General features: G+C 33.2%; 1 protein-coding gene across 11 annotated transcripts; it reads right to left on the bottom strand.

Moving 5' to 3' along the window:
• Window positions 1-3,851: 3,851 nt before the first annotated feature.
• LOC137810900 (Asparagine synthase family protein) lies at window positions 3,852-16,825 on the bottom strand. 11 transcript variants are annotated; one of them, XR_016518506.1, is made up of 14 exons: window positions 16,691-16,825; window positions 16,335-16,599; window positions 16,067-16,251; window positions 15,834-15,969; window positions 14,283-14,561; window positions 14,023-14,120; window positions 11,624-11,734; window positions 11,337-11,442; window positions 8,014-8,107; window positions 7,040-7,236; window positions 5,865-5,964; window positions 5,665-5,781; window positions 5,127-5,183; window positions 3,852-4,175 (listed from the first exon to the last, which is right to left on the bottom strand). XR_016518506.1 is itself a non-coding variant. In XM_090298351.1 (14 exons), the coding sequence occupies exons 1-14, from the start codon at window positions 16,781-16,783 to the stop codon at window positions 4,062-4,064; spliced, it is 1,932 nt and encodes a 643-aa protein (XP_090154477.1). In that variant the 5' UTR covers window positions 16,784-16,825; the 3' UTR covers window positions 3,852-4,061. The 11 variants fall into 11 exon arrangements, 5 of the variants coding, with proteins under 5 accessions (XP_090154477.1, XP_068468494.1, XP_090154479.1 ...); XR_016518507.1 differs by having other exon boundaries at window positions 11,624-11,738; window positions 14,283-15,518; XR_016518509.1 differs by having other exon boundaries at window positions 5,865-5,978; window positions 11,624-11,738; window positions 14,283-15,518.
• Between the last annotated feature and the right edge of the window lie 54 nt (window positions 16,826-16,879).

The raw sequence follows: 16,879 nt of genomic DNA on the forward strand, positions 1-16,879 counted from the left end.
GCTTCTGCAAAATTATGTTCTGCTCATCTTCTTTTGTATAATCCTTTATAGAACCCTAATCAATATGAACAATTTCATCGAACACCACATGAATAGACTCCTCCACTGTCATGAGTCTCTTGTTGTAGACTTTATAGGCATGGCTAGTTGAGGAATAATCAATGAAGATGGCATTGTCATCTTTTTCATCAAATTTGCCCAGATTTTCATTCCCATTATTCAGAATGAAACATCTGCATCCAAACACTTTTAGGTGACTAATGTTTTGCTTCCTTCCATTGAAAAGCTCATATGGAGTGCTTCATGTGACTCATTTAGGTCTAAATGACCGGCCTCGGTTAATTAGGAGTCTTCTTAATTTAACCTAGGTTAGTTTTAGATGCCGAAATTCAACCTTAATTCGAATTAAGAAAATGTACAAGTAAAATTCCTATTCTAAATTTAGCAAAAATTAAATTCTACTCTAGAAATTCTACACTAGGTTATGGCATTTTTGAACATGTGTAAAAGGGTGTCTCTGCCATCAGTAGCAGAGTCTCAGTCTTCTTGACTCTTCCTTGCCATTGACCTAGTGGTTGGTCATGAGCTTGGCCTTCTTCCATCACCACATTTCTTTAACAAATGTTGCATGTAATTAGAGTTGTGAATAGATAAAAAAAAAAAAGGAAGGAGAGTACCGAAGTGAGCCGAAAGTATTTATTTTTGGGCGGATCAACATTATGGTTTTCACCATGTTTGGGTAGGTGATGAGCCCCATTTTGTTATTTTCGTCATCTTTTTCATGTTTTCTTTTTCGTTTCATTTTTATTTCGTCTTTATTTACCTATTTTGGAGATAGAGGCTTCAATATGATCTTTTGGCCTTTAAAGTGAAAACAAATCTTGTTAGTTAGGCCATCATGTAAATTTTTCCTATCATATTGCCATGGCCTTCCTAAAATAATATGGGTTGCTTCAATGGGCACAACATCACATAACACCTCATCTTTATATTTTCCAATTGAGAAAAATATGAGAACTAGTTTATTAACAATTATTTCACCCTTTTCACTTAGCCATTGCAATTTGTAGGAATGTGTATGAGAAATGGTGGGTAATCCAAGTTTCTCCACCACTCTTGGAACTAAATCAACTATCACTTAAACAAATTCTAATTACTTTGAGTTCTTCACAATTAAAAGCAAAACAAGTAGAATTGATTTAAAGACTCCTAGAACACTAAGAACATAAGACTCAAGCAAAATAGGTAAGGGAAAAAAATTGACACAGATAATTCAAAAGCCTAATTTAAATTGCTTAATGAATAAAAAAGCAGAATTGTAAATAACAAGAATTTAAAGAAAGAATTGAAAAGTGCTTAAAGATAAAAACAATAATTGAAATGTGTTGAAATTTAAAGGCATAAATCAACTCAGAAAAGATAATAACAATTTAAAATCATGCTCTGAATACCACATGATGTGAGTTGATTTTAGAATTCAACATTTTTATGGGTTGCACTTTGTTTATAGTTTTTTATTTTAAGCAAAATATGGTTAGAAACCCAAAGAAGATTCCCACTGGATACGAACTTAACCAAGTGGTTAAGTAAATGTGAAGGTTCACTTCTAGAGGGCAAAGAGAAAACACAATTATATGGTGTAGATGATTACGATGTGCCTAATTAAAAAGCATATAAGGTAAAGAAAGAAGATAGAAACTGAATAGAAAAATATCAACACAAGAACATAAAGGAATGGAAAATAAAAAGATGAAAGGAAAGAGAAGCTTAGGATGATGAAGGTGTGGTCACGCCATTTGGGGTGGGAGGAGACTCCAAGATGAGTGGTGAAGAGTCACCACTTGAAGTGTAGTGCACTCAATATAAGACTCAAATTCTAGGAGACTCAGCTCACTAAACGCTCTGACAAAGTTTCTTTTCTATTCAAAATTCAATGTGTGAAAATACATGAGGCAAGTCACCCTTTATATAGGAGATAGTGACTTGGGGAGCAAGAGTGAGAAGGTAGAGGCGTAATTTGTGAGAAACCTTCAATAAGGTAGGTCAAAGAAACCCTAAACCTAGGTGCACATGTCATGAGAGGTGGATTTGGCACAAGCCCAATTTACTAAGTACACACTACTCTAACTTATTCTTCTATTTGGACCCCCAAAAAGAGTCAAAATTATTTACATAAACTTGTCTTGTAAAAATACCATAAGAAAGAACATCTAATTCTCTGGCCTATGTCCAGTTCTTTTTTTGTTGAGGTTCTTCTGATGTTTTGTGGGGCCTTGGTCTTGGATACTGAGATGACTAACCTAATTCTAAAGTGTTCGTGGTGTCCTAATCATTTACTTGTCGAGTTGGATTGTATCATATAGTGTGTTATTTGGGGTGTTACATTAGTGGTATTAAAGTAACTTGTATTCTTGAAGAAAGGGTGTTCTTATATGTATGCTATATGAAGAAGTTGGTTGCAAGTGTTGATAAGTGAAATTGATTAGAAATTTATGTGTAGTTTTCTAATCTAGTTTCTTTTGTATGTTGAGTGTAAGAATTGATGGCTTAAACAAGAGGGATGGTGAATTGTTTTATGAAAGATTTTCGCAAAGACAATCTAGATGAGCACTTAAGGAAAGCAATCAAACAATACAACAGAAACAATTATCATAATTTTAACCGGTTAAAAATGTGTTTTAATCAGTTGTTAAACCAGCAGATTAAACAGAATTATCAAACAGTTATAAAGAGTTTGTGAGAAAGAGAGATTTACACAAAGATTTATAATGGTTCACTCACACTTGAGCTACATCTAGTTCTCATAAGAACCTCTAAATTGTCATGATACTAAAAATAAAAGTAAATAAAAGTCTAGGTAGTAGCATAAAGACCCAAAAGAATTAAGAAAATTTATTTATTCTAGTATTATATATATAGTATTTTATCTTCACGTGACAAAATTGTCCTTAATTTTATTTCGTTGGCAGTATTTGTCTCTTATGTGACGGATACACACTCTAAAACCTGTATTTCAAAGTTGCCCGACATAACATTAAATAAATTCAAGTTCACTTTTCTTTCATATTACTTGAGCTATGATTCAACGTGCATTTAACTTAAGAATAGCAATCACGTTGTTGATCATCAGAAAATATCATAACCTTGTTTCGTACAATTAATCTCGGAATCATTTCCCCAAGACTCAAAGTGGTTTAAAAACAACACGTTCGAAATAAAGCTCTCAGAAGTTTTGGTATTAGGGAGACCTTTTGGCCGAATCCTCTCATTTCTAATAGGTGTTTATGACTCGCATTCATTATATTTTTTTTATTAAAAAAATCAATTGACCAAACTTAAATATCAAATTCAATTTAATTTTAGTTTGGTTTTAATTTAATATAAAATCAAAACCAATGTCAAATAACTTCTATGATTTTATTCAAATTCATTTTTGTTATTATAAATAAAATTATTAAACATTTAAAAACAGATATATATTTTATAATAAAAAATATCAAATAAATAATATATAAAAAATTGAAAAGGAAAAACATCATATAAACATTCACTACCCAATCACAAGCCAATTACGTAAAATGATACTACATTAAATCCAAAACAAATTTATGTACATTTCCCTCTTATATACGGTTCATTTTATCTATATTTTTAAAATATAAAACTTTAATTCACATTTAAACTTCAATAATATACAGTCGTGTAATAAACTTTTTTGTATAACTATTAAATTTAAGTTTTAACTTCCTCTAATATTTATAAATAAAATACATAATTTTTAGTTAAAAACTATAATATAAATTTACTATCATCCTTTAACAAATATAATACAATAAAACTATAAAAACAACTTTAAAAAAAACACTATATTTATTAATTACTGATTATATTTAAATAGAATAAGAGCCAAAATCCGAACCAAATCATTCAACTAAAAAATAAATAAAAAAGTTAAAATAAAGGATTTATGTATATGATAAAAAGCCTTAGAAATAAATGTGTTGTTGTTTCCCAAGTAGTTGGAAGATGCAATCCAATTTCTTAATCGATGCGAAAAACAATCAACAAAAATTGGATTTACTACTAATCCTGACGCTGCCAGCTGATGCCTGGTTTGCTGCTCGATTGCTTCCAAAATTCTTCCGATTTGATTCCCTTGCAATTCTTGAACCAAACTACAACCAATAAACATATTATAGTCATTCACTCATCTAGTGAAATTCCACCCTCTCCTTTCGTCTCCCTATTATTTCCTCATACGCTACTTTCTTACAAAAATACTCATACATACCAACACATTTTTACAATGCATCCCACCAATCATACACCTCTGTTCACAATTTCACATCTAACAACAAATCTAATAAAAAGGCAGTATTTTTTATATAATTGAACACAATTTTTAATTTTTAATAATGGTTAATATTTATTAAATAATAAATTAAATGAAATACAATAAATCAATTTAAACTTTGGTATTTTGTGAAATAATTTTAACTTGTTTTCTAAAATATAACTTCTTAAGATTTTATATCAATTTTTCTTCATTTTAATTAAAAAATTTACTTCAACTCTAATGTATATGTTCAAAAATTATTCTTTTACATTAAATTATTTTACAAAATTATATGTATTTACTGGAAGAATATTTTGTAAATGGGTACTTACTTTGTATTAGGATAGGCTATCAACTTGAGGTAAGTACTAAATATTTGAAAGTATTTTTCACTTCTAACATAAGGGTACTTTGATCATTTTCTTAATATATCTACTTCATAAATTTTTATTATTATTTTATCACATTAATCGATTCACTTACAAATTTTTCCCTAATTTCTTTTCACTTTCGAGTATCTTTCCCTTAATTCAAACATAATCAGTTACCACTATATTTCTTTTTTCTTTCATCATTTTCCACTCCTTAATCTACGCAAAGGCTAAAAGTGTCCTATGAATGGAACAATATCCCAAAGAGTGGATTAAAAATAAAATTAACCTAGAAGATTTATATTTAAAAATTGCAACTTCAAGTAGCACATTTTCTTTCCTTTGATGGTTTTACGTAGTTTTAGGAATTCGGTGTGTTTTACATCAAGTAAATTCAAGTGTACAGATTCAGAACACACCTGAATTGCTCGTTTCGGCAGAACTGCTGCTTCATATAAACCAAGCAATTTAGCAACCTTCAAAAAATATATCAACTATGAGATTCAAGTTTGGGAATTCATATACGGGGGCCAATTCAAATAAAAAAGGAATTAATTTGGTACATTTGAACATCAAATCCGTGAGTCACCATAAACAAGAACAAATGAGTACTTTTATCTGATAAAATTTAACCAGGATTGGGGGTGTTAAATACATTCCACTGGTATATTGAAACTGATGTCAAACATATTAAGGGAAAACAAATTTCCTGTCGGATCTACACCAGAAGCTTTTTTTTTTCTCGTGTATGGAATGTGGATTCAGTTCATTCTCAAGTTATATAATTTTGCTCTTATTACATTACTAAACACTCGTATCACTAGATTTGCGCAGTCAAAGTGATAAAAAAATATCTTGAGCAAGTGGCAGCTCAGTCAGCCATTAAATGGTCCAACACTAAAACAGTTAAAAAAGAGAAAAGTAAATCATCCAAACTCAACAAAGAAATAGTAATACCTCTCTTAAAATCTTTTTATCACCAATGCCAATAGGTTGATCAAGGTTGGCAACCTCCCACAACGGAATATTGAGCAACAGTCTTATAACATCCTCATCCAAGAATGGAAATCTAGCCTAAAGGAAACATGAGGAAAAAAGGGGGGAAAGATAAGTAACTGGTAGGTCCATATTGATTTTTTATAGACTTTGAACATTACCTCCTTCCCATTATCAGCAATACACCTATCATCTCTCCCTAAATTTCTTCTCCAAATTCTTTGCATATCGAGTCTCATTTCCTCGTGTAGCCCCAGCCAACTGATCAAGGCATACTATGCCATCAGAATACATTAGAAGATAATGCACGTATATTCCACAGTTAATCAGTACTGCACAGTGTACACAATCAGTTAACCTAAGAATTTCAATAATATTGTGATACACCTCAACCCAACAACCCAAGATGGCCCAAGAGATCAATTAGACAACCTAAATGGATGGACCAATATGCAATCTAATAAGTTAGAAAAGGAGGTTATATTATCATAAGAATATATGTTTGTAAGGCCCATAGGGCACCTATTTACAGTATTGATACCAAAATGAATGCATCAAAGATTTTGTGCCCTAATTATATCAGTGTATTCTCTCTTCTCTTAGTATAGCTGTAGCAAAAGCCTAGCATATTGCTTCTCTTAGTAGAAGGGCATTAAACTACCATATAAAAAAAAAGACAAATCTTCTAAATAAATTATCAATCAAGTACTTTCAGTTCAACAAATTCTTTAAGTCAGGGATACAAGGGTCATTAGGTCCTTGAAATATTATGTCATCGATTTAATCCTTCCATAATGTAAAGTGTCATCAATTTAGTTCCCCAATCATGCAAACTGTTGTAAAAGTCGTTCCAAAATTAGTATCAAATAACATTTAATTCTCCCAATTTAACAAAAAAGAGCAATTTGATGACACTTCGAAAATTGAGACACTATATCAAGGATAAATATTTTTAGAGAAAGAAAATGAAAATGCTTTGGAGAAGAAAATTAGGGGTTTCTTCAATACTTTTAGAAACAAAGTTAGCTGAACAACATTTTAAATCTGAGGAAATTTATTAAAGTAGAGTAATTGTAGTATATGGTATATTCTTTGCCATGGAAAAGACAAACTGTCTAGCATAAATCTCCCCTTCTAAAATGAAATTTCCATGAATAATGCAAAGATATAAGAATCAACAATTGAGATGAATATTATAAGATCCAAACTAAAATTAAAAAGGAAACGTTTTATTTATTAAACGAAGATGAAAGAATCAAAAGTCTTGCCATAGTTTATCATACACATAAGGATGAGAATAGCACTAAAATACAATTTACCATTTCCATATTAGTACCTTCCACGTCTATAACTTGTCCTGTGTCTCCCATACCCAGCACACTGCTCATCAGCACCAGAACCAACAAGAAGAATCTTTGCATTCGACTTATACTTAGTCCGTACATGATTGTCGTCATTATCCGATGTATTTGCATCAGATACCCATCCATCGCCACCAGAAGCAAGCCATAAAGCTATTCCAATATTAAGGTCCTGAAAATATAAGTGCAGACCAATCATCAAATAGAAATACTAAAGGTGAAAAAAACTTAGCAATATGGTTTTCAGTCTAAAATTTCTATTTCACCTGTCTCGAACGTTAAAGTCAAGTTACAATTAAAAAAAATTGTTTCATTTAGCATGAAAGAAACTACCAACGCAGAAGCAGGAAGTAGATTGTGGTCAGTGGCAAAAACTTCAATAACTTTTAGATGACTTAAGTGGTGAATCATGGCCCACCTTTTCAATATGATGCCTTTTACTTTCCTTTTCAACACTGTATGCATTGTTTGTTTGTCTCTTCTTGCTACAAGAAATTTACTAAATAACAGCTAATCATTTTTTTTTAAGTCAGGCAATCAATCCCTGTAACTTCACCGAGTTTGAAATTAAGTTCATTTAGTTTTAAAAAAATTAACAAGGTTCCAATAATTTTAATGTTCGGTACCTAAATCTTTAGAAACTGGCATAGTTAAATTTCTGTTATTATGACTTGTCAACATCTAAATGTTTTCTTCAATTCTGTCTCTTTTCCACGGGATATTGTTTTCCCACATTCATTTATCTCCAAATAGCTAAATTGGGAAATGCTTGCCCGCATTATAGACATATGCTATTGACTACCTTGATAATACGCATATCCCCTCTCAACAGGTAACGGTTGCAGTTGGTTGAACATTCAATTTCCCAAATCAACTTAAAATAACTAGAAATGTTTATACATGACAGAATAAAAATTATAAATTTCAGATAGAGAGGATTAATTAGTACCATGTAGGTGTTGGCAGGATTTATGAGTGACACAACATGACTAGTTTCAAACACCAAGTCTGACAAGTCAGCATCAATTTCCACGAGTCTCCACCTGCAATTATAAATTATAGCGCCCTTTCACTTGAACATGATAGATGCTACAATAGATATTTTGACATAAAGAACATATAATAAATAGGTACATGATCTCAATAACCTAACTACATAACAATTCAGTTTAATGACAGAATATATATCAAAATTAAAATAACAGAATAAGAGATTCATCATAACAGGGCAAGTGAGAAATAGATTGTTCATGAAGCCAAGAAAAGGATACTTTTTTTATTCTCCTTAATACAGCCCAATGTTATCACTTAATCTGTGTAACTGACCCTGCATTTGTTTTTGCAGAAATCATACCTAGCCTATGCTAGAGCCTACACATGAAACTAAAAACTAACACAAGCAACATGAATTCACGATACTAATTCATGCAGTATGATATCATAGTAAAAAATGAGGAATGGAAATTGGATGGTAAGACTATTAGTTATATAATATCACAAAGGATGGAAATTTATGTATTTTTTGAACTTTTAGTATTTTGGGGTTATTAGGACAACTTTAATAAATTAGGTCATTTGATTGTTCCAATTATTAGGAAGTGGACTTTAAGTTTAACTCAATCCAACAAAACTAATTTTTAAAATGAGGTTTGCATCCACTTATATACTATAATTTGGTCATATCTCTAGTCGATGTGAGATCTCAGATCCATAATTAAGAATAACTTGGTAATCAAACCCTAAACCCAAAGATCACTCAAGTAAATTGATTACCTCCACCTTGTTATTGGGTAAAGTGTAACTCGATGGAGAAGCCATTAACTCTCCTTCAACATGTGGAGGAATTTTCAAAGACTATAGGGCTGTGGTTATGAGCTGTTTTTCAATTTGTCTTGGTCATCTCATCATAATTCTCTTGAAGCTGAATTACTAGGAGTAATTCATGCTATTAAGATTGCTTGGGGGGAAAATTGGTTTAACCTTTGGATTGAGAACAATTCTACTAATTTAGTAAAAGCTTTTTCTACAAAACCTTATTCAGTGGAGACTTCAGAACAGGTGGTTAAATTGCATGAAGTTGCTCAAGAACATGAGATTGAAAGTCTCTCACATATATAGAAAAGAAAATAGTATATAAATCAGAATTACTACTTGTGTTGATTTTTGTGAAGACATACTTAATTTGCCTTGCTTTAGATTCAGGTCCCCTCATTAATATTGTTTTCTTGTTTTTTAATACATATTTGAGGTATGCTAAAAATGATTGATGTTGATTAGGGCGTCAACCTAGTTCAGATTGCAATCAACATGGTGGTCCTTTTGCATACTTATTTTCATAAAAAAAATGAAATTTGCTCATTAAAGGATTACTGTGTAATAAAATTAAATTGATTTGAGGTTGAATTAAGTATCAATATTATTTTTCTTCACATACAGTACAGCTCTACCCTGTTCTCAGTTTACTTCTTCTCCCCTATTTTCTTGCTTTCTCCCTAAAGGGATGCTCGGTATATTTTCTGTTTGCATTTTCAATTTATGTTCAATGACAACTACAAAACAATGTAGTCAAAACCGCGAGTAAACTCGCAAACTCGCATGAGGCAGCGAGTTTGGAAGACAAACCAAGGTGACTCGATCGGCAGATCGGCATCGGAGTGAATCGTACCGCGGTGCCGCGCAGCTCGGTGCATTGGAAGACGTCATTGATCCGCATTGTAACCTAGTGCGGCACTTTTTGGCCAAAACTTATTTGACCTAGCGCGGCCATTTTAAGGTCCAATGCGGCCCAATACGACCCAAAAGAATATTTGTGAGTGAGTGAGTGAAGAGTGAAACAAGCACCGCAGAACTCCACCGGCATCGTTGTCGCGCTCAGGTTCTCCGCCACCGCCAACGCTCACGGTCGCATTCTCCATTGTTGACGTTCGCCACCGCCACTGTTCGCGTTCGCCACCGCCACCATTCGCATTCGCCATCGCTTCATCCAACATTCGCCATCACCACCGCTCGCGAACGCCACAACAACTGCTCACGTTCTCTTCTTCATTCATTCTCCATCATAGTCACAGTTCTCATTCTTTTCATCTCCAAGACAATGCCTTTTGTAATGGCTTCAGCCGATGTCAGTAAAAAAAAGGAAGTATTAGGAGGATGATGAAGGTCATGGCATAGATAACATTAATGAAAATGAAGATCTTGTAGGAGAGGATGATGATTATCCTTCAATTAATATGAAGGATTTCCTTTGATAGTTTAATTGTATTAGATATTTGTGAACTTAGTTGTTTTTTGTATGAACAATTTATGATTTATGAACCTGTTTCTAGTTGTGTTATGTATTGAATATTATTTTTCATGTGTTAGTAACTCTTACGAGTCGAGTTACGATCTTCTATCTCCTTCCCGATCCTCGTACGAGTTTGACTACATTGCTACAAAATGACCATCTTTTCATAAATTTCTTGTTTCCAAATTTCTGGGAAGGTAATGGTAAAAACATTTTCCATTCATGTTCTCTCCCTTTTTCCCCTGAACACTCTACGTCATTCTTAAATCATATATGGTTCTTTCCACATTTCCACAATCGTATCTATTTCCAAGCCTCCGATCACTTAGTTTTCTAGGCTCCCTTTCAGTCACCAACAACGCATTAGGTGTTGGGGGGGCAGTTAATCAGTGGGTAATTAGTTGGGAGAGACTAGGCTCTTAAACCTTAAACTCATAGTGAGCTGTAATCCCTCTTTCTGTACTGATGTCTCTTTTTCCTTGATGTTTGCATCACATTTCATCTCTGTTTGGGAACATTTCCCAAGAGATCTCTACAGCAATCTTTCATATAGATTTAACCAGTTCTAATCTCACTAGAAAGATGTTTCAGACCATATTTAATACCCCCACAACAATGGAAAATATATTATTCTTGGTGAAATATCTTTCTAACAGGAAAAAGATGTTTCAGACCATTTTCTGTGCCCCACATAACAATAGAAAGATGTTTCAGACCATTTAACAGGAAATAGTTCCGGCTGAAATATTTAATCTGATAATAAGTAAAAATTTCCTCTATTTTTTTCAAATTTTCCATCCCAAATAAGATTGGTAACACCATACAGCCTAAACTTAATATTACTCAAAATATACTTTCATAACAGACTAATTAAGACAACAATTTACTATTGAAAAGGACAGGGGGAGGAAGTCAACTTATGTATTCAAACAAAAAACGATAAACAAAGGAACAAAAAGAACAGAGAAGAACAGTAGACAGCATACTTCCTAGAAGGTGCAACTCTTCTTAGTTCATTCAACCCTGCTTTCGCAGATTGTCTATCAGGAGCTAAATGGCCATCAAAACTTACATTAAGTAGATCGATTTCATCTGTCAATCCAAAATAGATTAAAAATCAGCTTAACAGAAGGTTCCCAAATTAGAACATGTCAACTCAACCAGTTCTCCTATTTTATACATCTCAAAACCAAACAAGAAACTAATTAAGTCTGTATCATATAATTATAATCAACATCGAATTGGCAAATTAAGTCAATTTAGAAGCACTCACAATGGGGATCCAAGCATTTATCCAACAATGCTGCAAGTATCATGGAGTCCAGACCACCAGAGAAAAGAATTGCAACAGGAACAAATTCCTCTTGTCTGATACCAGATATCACTGCCTATGCAAACAAATCCAAAGAGTTCTATCATGTATACCAATAACACTATCAAGTTTCCCACATGTTGTGCAAGCACATTTAAATTTAATTAAATATTATAAATAAAAATTTGAAAGAGAATGTTATATGTTTTCACTATTAGATATGAATAAATTAAAGAGAGAACAAATTTAAAATTGAGGAGGAAACTATAAAAATAAATCATTTAAATCAAGAAACATAATTTTAATATGATGTGCAAAAATTTAAAAAACAAATTCAAATTAGAATAAGATTACAATAATAGTAAACTTCAATTTATCTATAAGATGAAAGAACTTCAATTTGATATAATGATGTTTAAACATTCAGATTTAAAATTGAAATTAATCTTAAGTAATAGTGTTTGATAGGAACAAAAGTATGATAAGAAAATAGATTAGATATTCAATGTTGAAAAAACATGTGGCTTAATATGGGGAAGGAAATTGGAAATAGTTCCTAAATACACTGTCTTTCAGAACTGAGAAGTCAAATTTATAATTTAAGAGTGGGTATACCAAAACACAACAAGAACAGCTCAAAAATAAATTCAAAGGGCATCCAAGAGTTCAAATTCTTTGGCTATAAAAAACTCCAGAAGGGATCCAGATGCAAATAGAATCCATTGATCATTTGAGTACATTTCAGTCACAAAAATATCCAAAGATGTCAGTGGAGACATTGAGTACTTTCAATTTGCATTTAGGAAACACATTTAAGTATTCACAGAATCACAGTTAGTTTCAGAACCCAGCATTGCAACAGACTTTCAATACATTTGGTTAAGCATCCTTGAATAAGCATTACCTCTTGTGATAGTAAAGAAATCCTAAAAGTTTTGTAATATTCACATTCTGTGGTTTGAATTCCCTAGAAAACTTATTCATTAAAAGAATTTTCCAATAAATGAATGAATAAGATTGGTCATAAAGATAATTAAAAAGGGTACAAAAAATACTGCTTAGCTAGACAATATAAGTTCAGCTTTTTCCTCTCCGCTTTCCCCTTTCACCCCATTCATGAACCCACTTTCTTCTTTTAGTATTCATCTCTCTCATTTACCTTCATTTCTTTTTCATAAATTTAATTCTTACTTTTTATACAGTATACACACACATACACTTTAGTTAGTATGCATGCTTTTGATCAACAATAACAAAAGGAGATAATGCTTTGAGTTCTACACAACACAAGGATACATACATATGTTGTGTAATGTAAGTTACACCAATTCTTTTTCATGGATTGAATAACATTTTTAGGTATGACCTACATGATGAGAATATTCTATCCACTGATAATTATGTGAGAAAATCACACAACAAAATGTTATTTAACAGAATAAGATTACTTTATTTCTATTCGAGTCAATTGGTTTTGGAATTTTGGATTAACAAATTTTACAGATATCACGCATAGGATGGGGAACTTACTAACTGGATTTTGTGAGAAAAGCGTCAAATAAGAAGTTATTCAATTGTGTAGATTAATTATGATTATTGTCAAGGCCTATCAGTCCTGCTTATTAGAGTATAGTTTGACAATAACCCTATTGTAAATATACCTTTTTATTTTATCTGTTAAGACTCTTGACAGCTGTGTCTGTAAGATCATCATCTCAGTTAGTTACTCTTAGTGAGTTTAAGCTAAGTCCTCACAAAACCACATTATAAGCTGAAGATTGCATCCCCTTATATATTATAATCTAGCATTATTCCTAGTTTCTAGCATTATTCCTAGTTGATGTGAGATCTCCAACACACCCTCTCACGCAATGAACAGCTCAAGCATGGGATTAAATATTTATGGGTGGTCTAATAGGAGTCCAATAACAATAGCATAATAATTCCAAAGAACATTATAAGGATAGGCTCTGATACCATCTAAGTAAGTGAGTTTAAACTTAACTTATCCTCACAAAACCGACTTGTAAGATGAGGATTGTATTGTAAGGTGAGGATTGTATGGTATCCCACTTATATATTATAATTTGGTCTTATACCTAGTCGATGAGGGATCTACAAAGCTTTCATTCTGTTACAAGTTGTATTGTTAGTCTCTCTAAATCAGCTATATATGGCAGACTTCACTCTTGTAATTGGCCTTTAGTTTTACAGTTTCTCCTTATTCTAGTACTGCTCAGAAAAGTACTTTCATTTTGACAGAAATATGCAGTGTAATCCATCCATTGAAGTTAACCAAAAATCTAGAATACATAATATCAGTGACAAAACTCATTACCAGTTCCAGTTAGGTTGCATACCTGATAAATAGTATACAACGAAGTACGTCGTAACACAGATTCCTTTAAAGCATCAAGCAAAATATGAGCTGAAACTGGAACTGCAGATTGAACTGAGTCTGCATAATGAAGACATGTGCCTAAACCTAGTTAGACAAAGATGCTAGAGCAGAGTTGCCAAACAATGCTAAAGTAAGGAACTAGAATGTATGAGAATAGAAATTAAAGTACAGAACAGAACAACTACATGAAACTTTCTAGCACTATTATACATTAATCACCTGTTTCATTTGGAACTGACTCAGAAGAAGCCTGATATATAGAACGTTGCCCCCTGGATAATTTATGACAGCATGTTTTCAGGTCTTCAGAGCTTGGTTCAACAGAAATTCTATCCCACTTGATAAGTTCAGTTAACATACAGTTTGCATATTCATGCATTTTGACTTCAGCTACCAGATATCCGCCTGATTTTGAAACATCCACATGCAAACTATATATTCCACATGGTAGCTCTTCCCAGTAACTAAGACATCCTATACCATTACGAATTTCATCCTCTGAAGCAAATTAATATTTTTAAGTCATAAACTCATTCTTTCAAAATTCAGTTTACAAACTGACATAACTAACTATAGTTTCAAAACCTTAACCAGGCCAGTAGATTTAAATGTGCTGAATAAGGAAAACCAGGGATAGTTTATAGAATTAAACCAGGACATTCATCTTTCAGATATTTTCTTTTTTCCTGTCAAGATGGGATATTTAGCCAGACCACTAGTCCAGGTTTACAACTATTTGAGTAGTAAGAAAAGCCAAATAATCAATGAGAAGCATAAAATAACTCTATAAATTGATATTACAGATATAAAATCAATCATGAACCTAAATCACAGTTTAAGCTTTAAGCAGAGTTGGTCGTTGACAACAAAAATCATAGGTGAGAAAGAGGAAAAGAAAAAACATTTAAAAAAGTGATATTTAACATTTTTAAAAGACTTCCATCCATTGTTTCTTAATTTTCAATAAAATAAATTAGAGTTCCAATGTTATCAAATAGGTGTTAGGTTCAATCAACCAAAACTGGTACAGCTTAGCTACACTTCCAGCTGCAAATATTGACAGCTTGAACTCAAATGGTGAGCTTATGTTGTTATAGGCTCACATAAAAGCGTCTATTAAAGGAGATACGTGAGTGGATAGTAAAAGGACCATATAGGCTAGGAAGACAATGTTTGTCAAAGATGACATAAGAAAAGATGGTTGACAATGACAACAAATTGGAATGTAACAAAATGGACAGACAGCAGCCCAGTAGAGGAGAAAAAGATTCCGGAGATATGCAAAGGTAGATTGGGGTAAGGGGGGCAGAAGAAAGGACAGTAAAGACAAAATCAAAAACGAGCAGAAAGGATGTTGTTCTCTGGACACTTCTTGGCAGGAAGCACTTTGGCAGTTCTGCCATATTATTTTATTTTCCTTCTGAGAGATCATAGCCTTATCTTTACTGACATTTCCTGTATGTTTAAAACCAGTATCAACAATATTGAAAGAACAAGATGCAGGAGTCATCCAAGCAGCATCATATAAAAAAGCACAAAATCTCCTAAAATCCGCCATACCCTTTCCTGCATGCCTTTCATAATGACACATCCCTCTATAATAGCAAGACCAGACTGAGTGCATAGTTTACAATACCTTCCCACCATCACTAAATTTAAAAAATGATCAATATTTTACTAACTGAAAATAGACTTTATTCAGATCACTCTAGTTCACCAACACTGAACCATAAGAGCAAGATAACCATAGCTGTTTTCGGGTATGCTTACCAGTGGCCTGCTGAACCGGCGAAACAGGTGAAACGGAAGAAAGCAGAAAGGTTGAGTCATCTTCCGTTGGCCAGTGAACAAGGAGGCTCCGCCTACCAAACCCATCTCGACCAAACCAAAGAGTCCTCGAGCTATCCTATAACGGACAAAGAAAGCACCATCTCAGACACAATGTCCAGGAAAATCATGCCGCAAAAGATTCAAACACAAAGAAACTTACCACTGGGTGTTACCTGCCAATAAATGATAGCCCAGGGTCCTTTAATTGTGGAAAGAACACCCACAACGGAACTTTTTCCACATTCGACACAGAGACCAGCTGAACAAGAAGCACAGGAACAACACTCCCCTAGAGTCCGCATAAGAAACTCAGTATCGTTGCAATCACTTTCCAGGTGAAAACCTCCGAAAATCTCACCTAAAAAGCAAAGTAGAAATGAAAACCTAGAATGCATCAAAGAAGAAGAAAAAAAACGAGGGACAGAAAGTAGCACAGAATACCGTTATACACGAGAATATTCCCTGACGTATCCACCAGTGGCTGAATAAGCGGTTGAATTCCCCTGAGCTGCAAGGCTGCACCGAAGAAATGAAGCTTCGCAGTGTGGATGTCATCGGCGTTGTCGCGTTCGGAAGATGACACGCCATCATCTGAGAAGGATGAAATTAGGTTTTCCTCTGATTGGAGAATAAGTTTCTTGGCGCACACGCTATCGGGGCCTCTTCTCCGCAGAGCTGCTTTGAGATCATCGAAAGAGAACAACAACTGTGGCAGATAAAAGGAAGTAGTACGAATTGTTATAACCGCTTGCTTTAGAGTTTTTTTGTTGGTTTCAAAGGATGAGAGTTGCGCTTACTTTCTCGGTTTTCCGAGTTGAGCTTGTTGAATCCAAGGGCAACCATGAGGTCTCAATACGAATGCCTGAGACTATCAACGCGATTCCACACATCGTCTTCTCTGTTCTGGCAGCAGAAGAGTGAGGGTGGTTTTACGGAGGGTTTTGACTTTGAGTTTACTTTCTTTCTAATCTATATTATATTTTAAA

The sequence above is a fragment of the Phaseolus vulgaris genome, chromosome 2 (assembly GCF_051622355.1).
Source record: "Phaseolus vulgaris cultivar YP4 chromosome 2, ASM5162235v1, whole genome shotgun sequence".
In the NCBI taxonomy this organism is placed as follows: Eukaryota; Viridiplantae; Streptophyta; class Magnoliopsida; order Fabales; family Fabaceae; genus Phaseolus; species Phaseolus vulgaris.

What these genes read in the sequence shown, in the direction of transcription:
- LOC137810900 (XM_068612393.2), bottom strand. Translation starts at nt 16,783, where the DNA reads ATGTGTGGAATCGCGTTGATAGTCTCAGGCATTCGTATTGAGACCTCA. An exon ending in GTCAGTTCCAAATGAAACAG is followed by an intron (nt 14,121 to 14,282) that starts GTGATTAATGTA and finishes TTCATTATGCAG; the next exon opens with ACTCAGTTCAATCTGCAGTT. An exon ending in ATCCTGCCAACACCTACATG is followed by an intron (nt 7,237 to 8,013) that starts GTACTAATTAAT and finishes TTATATTTTCAG; the next exon opens with GACCTTAATATTGGAATAGC.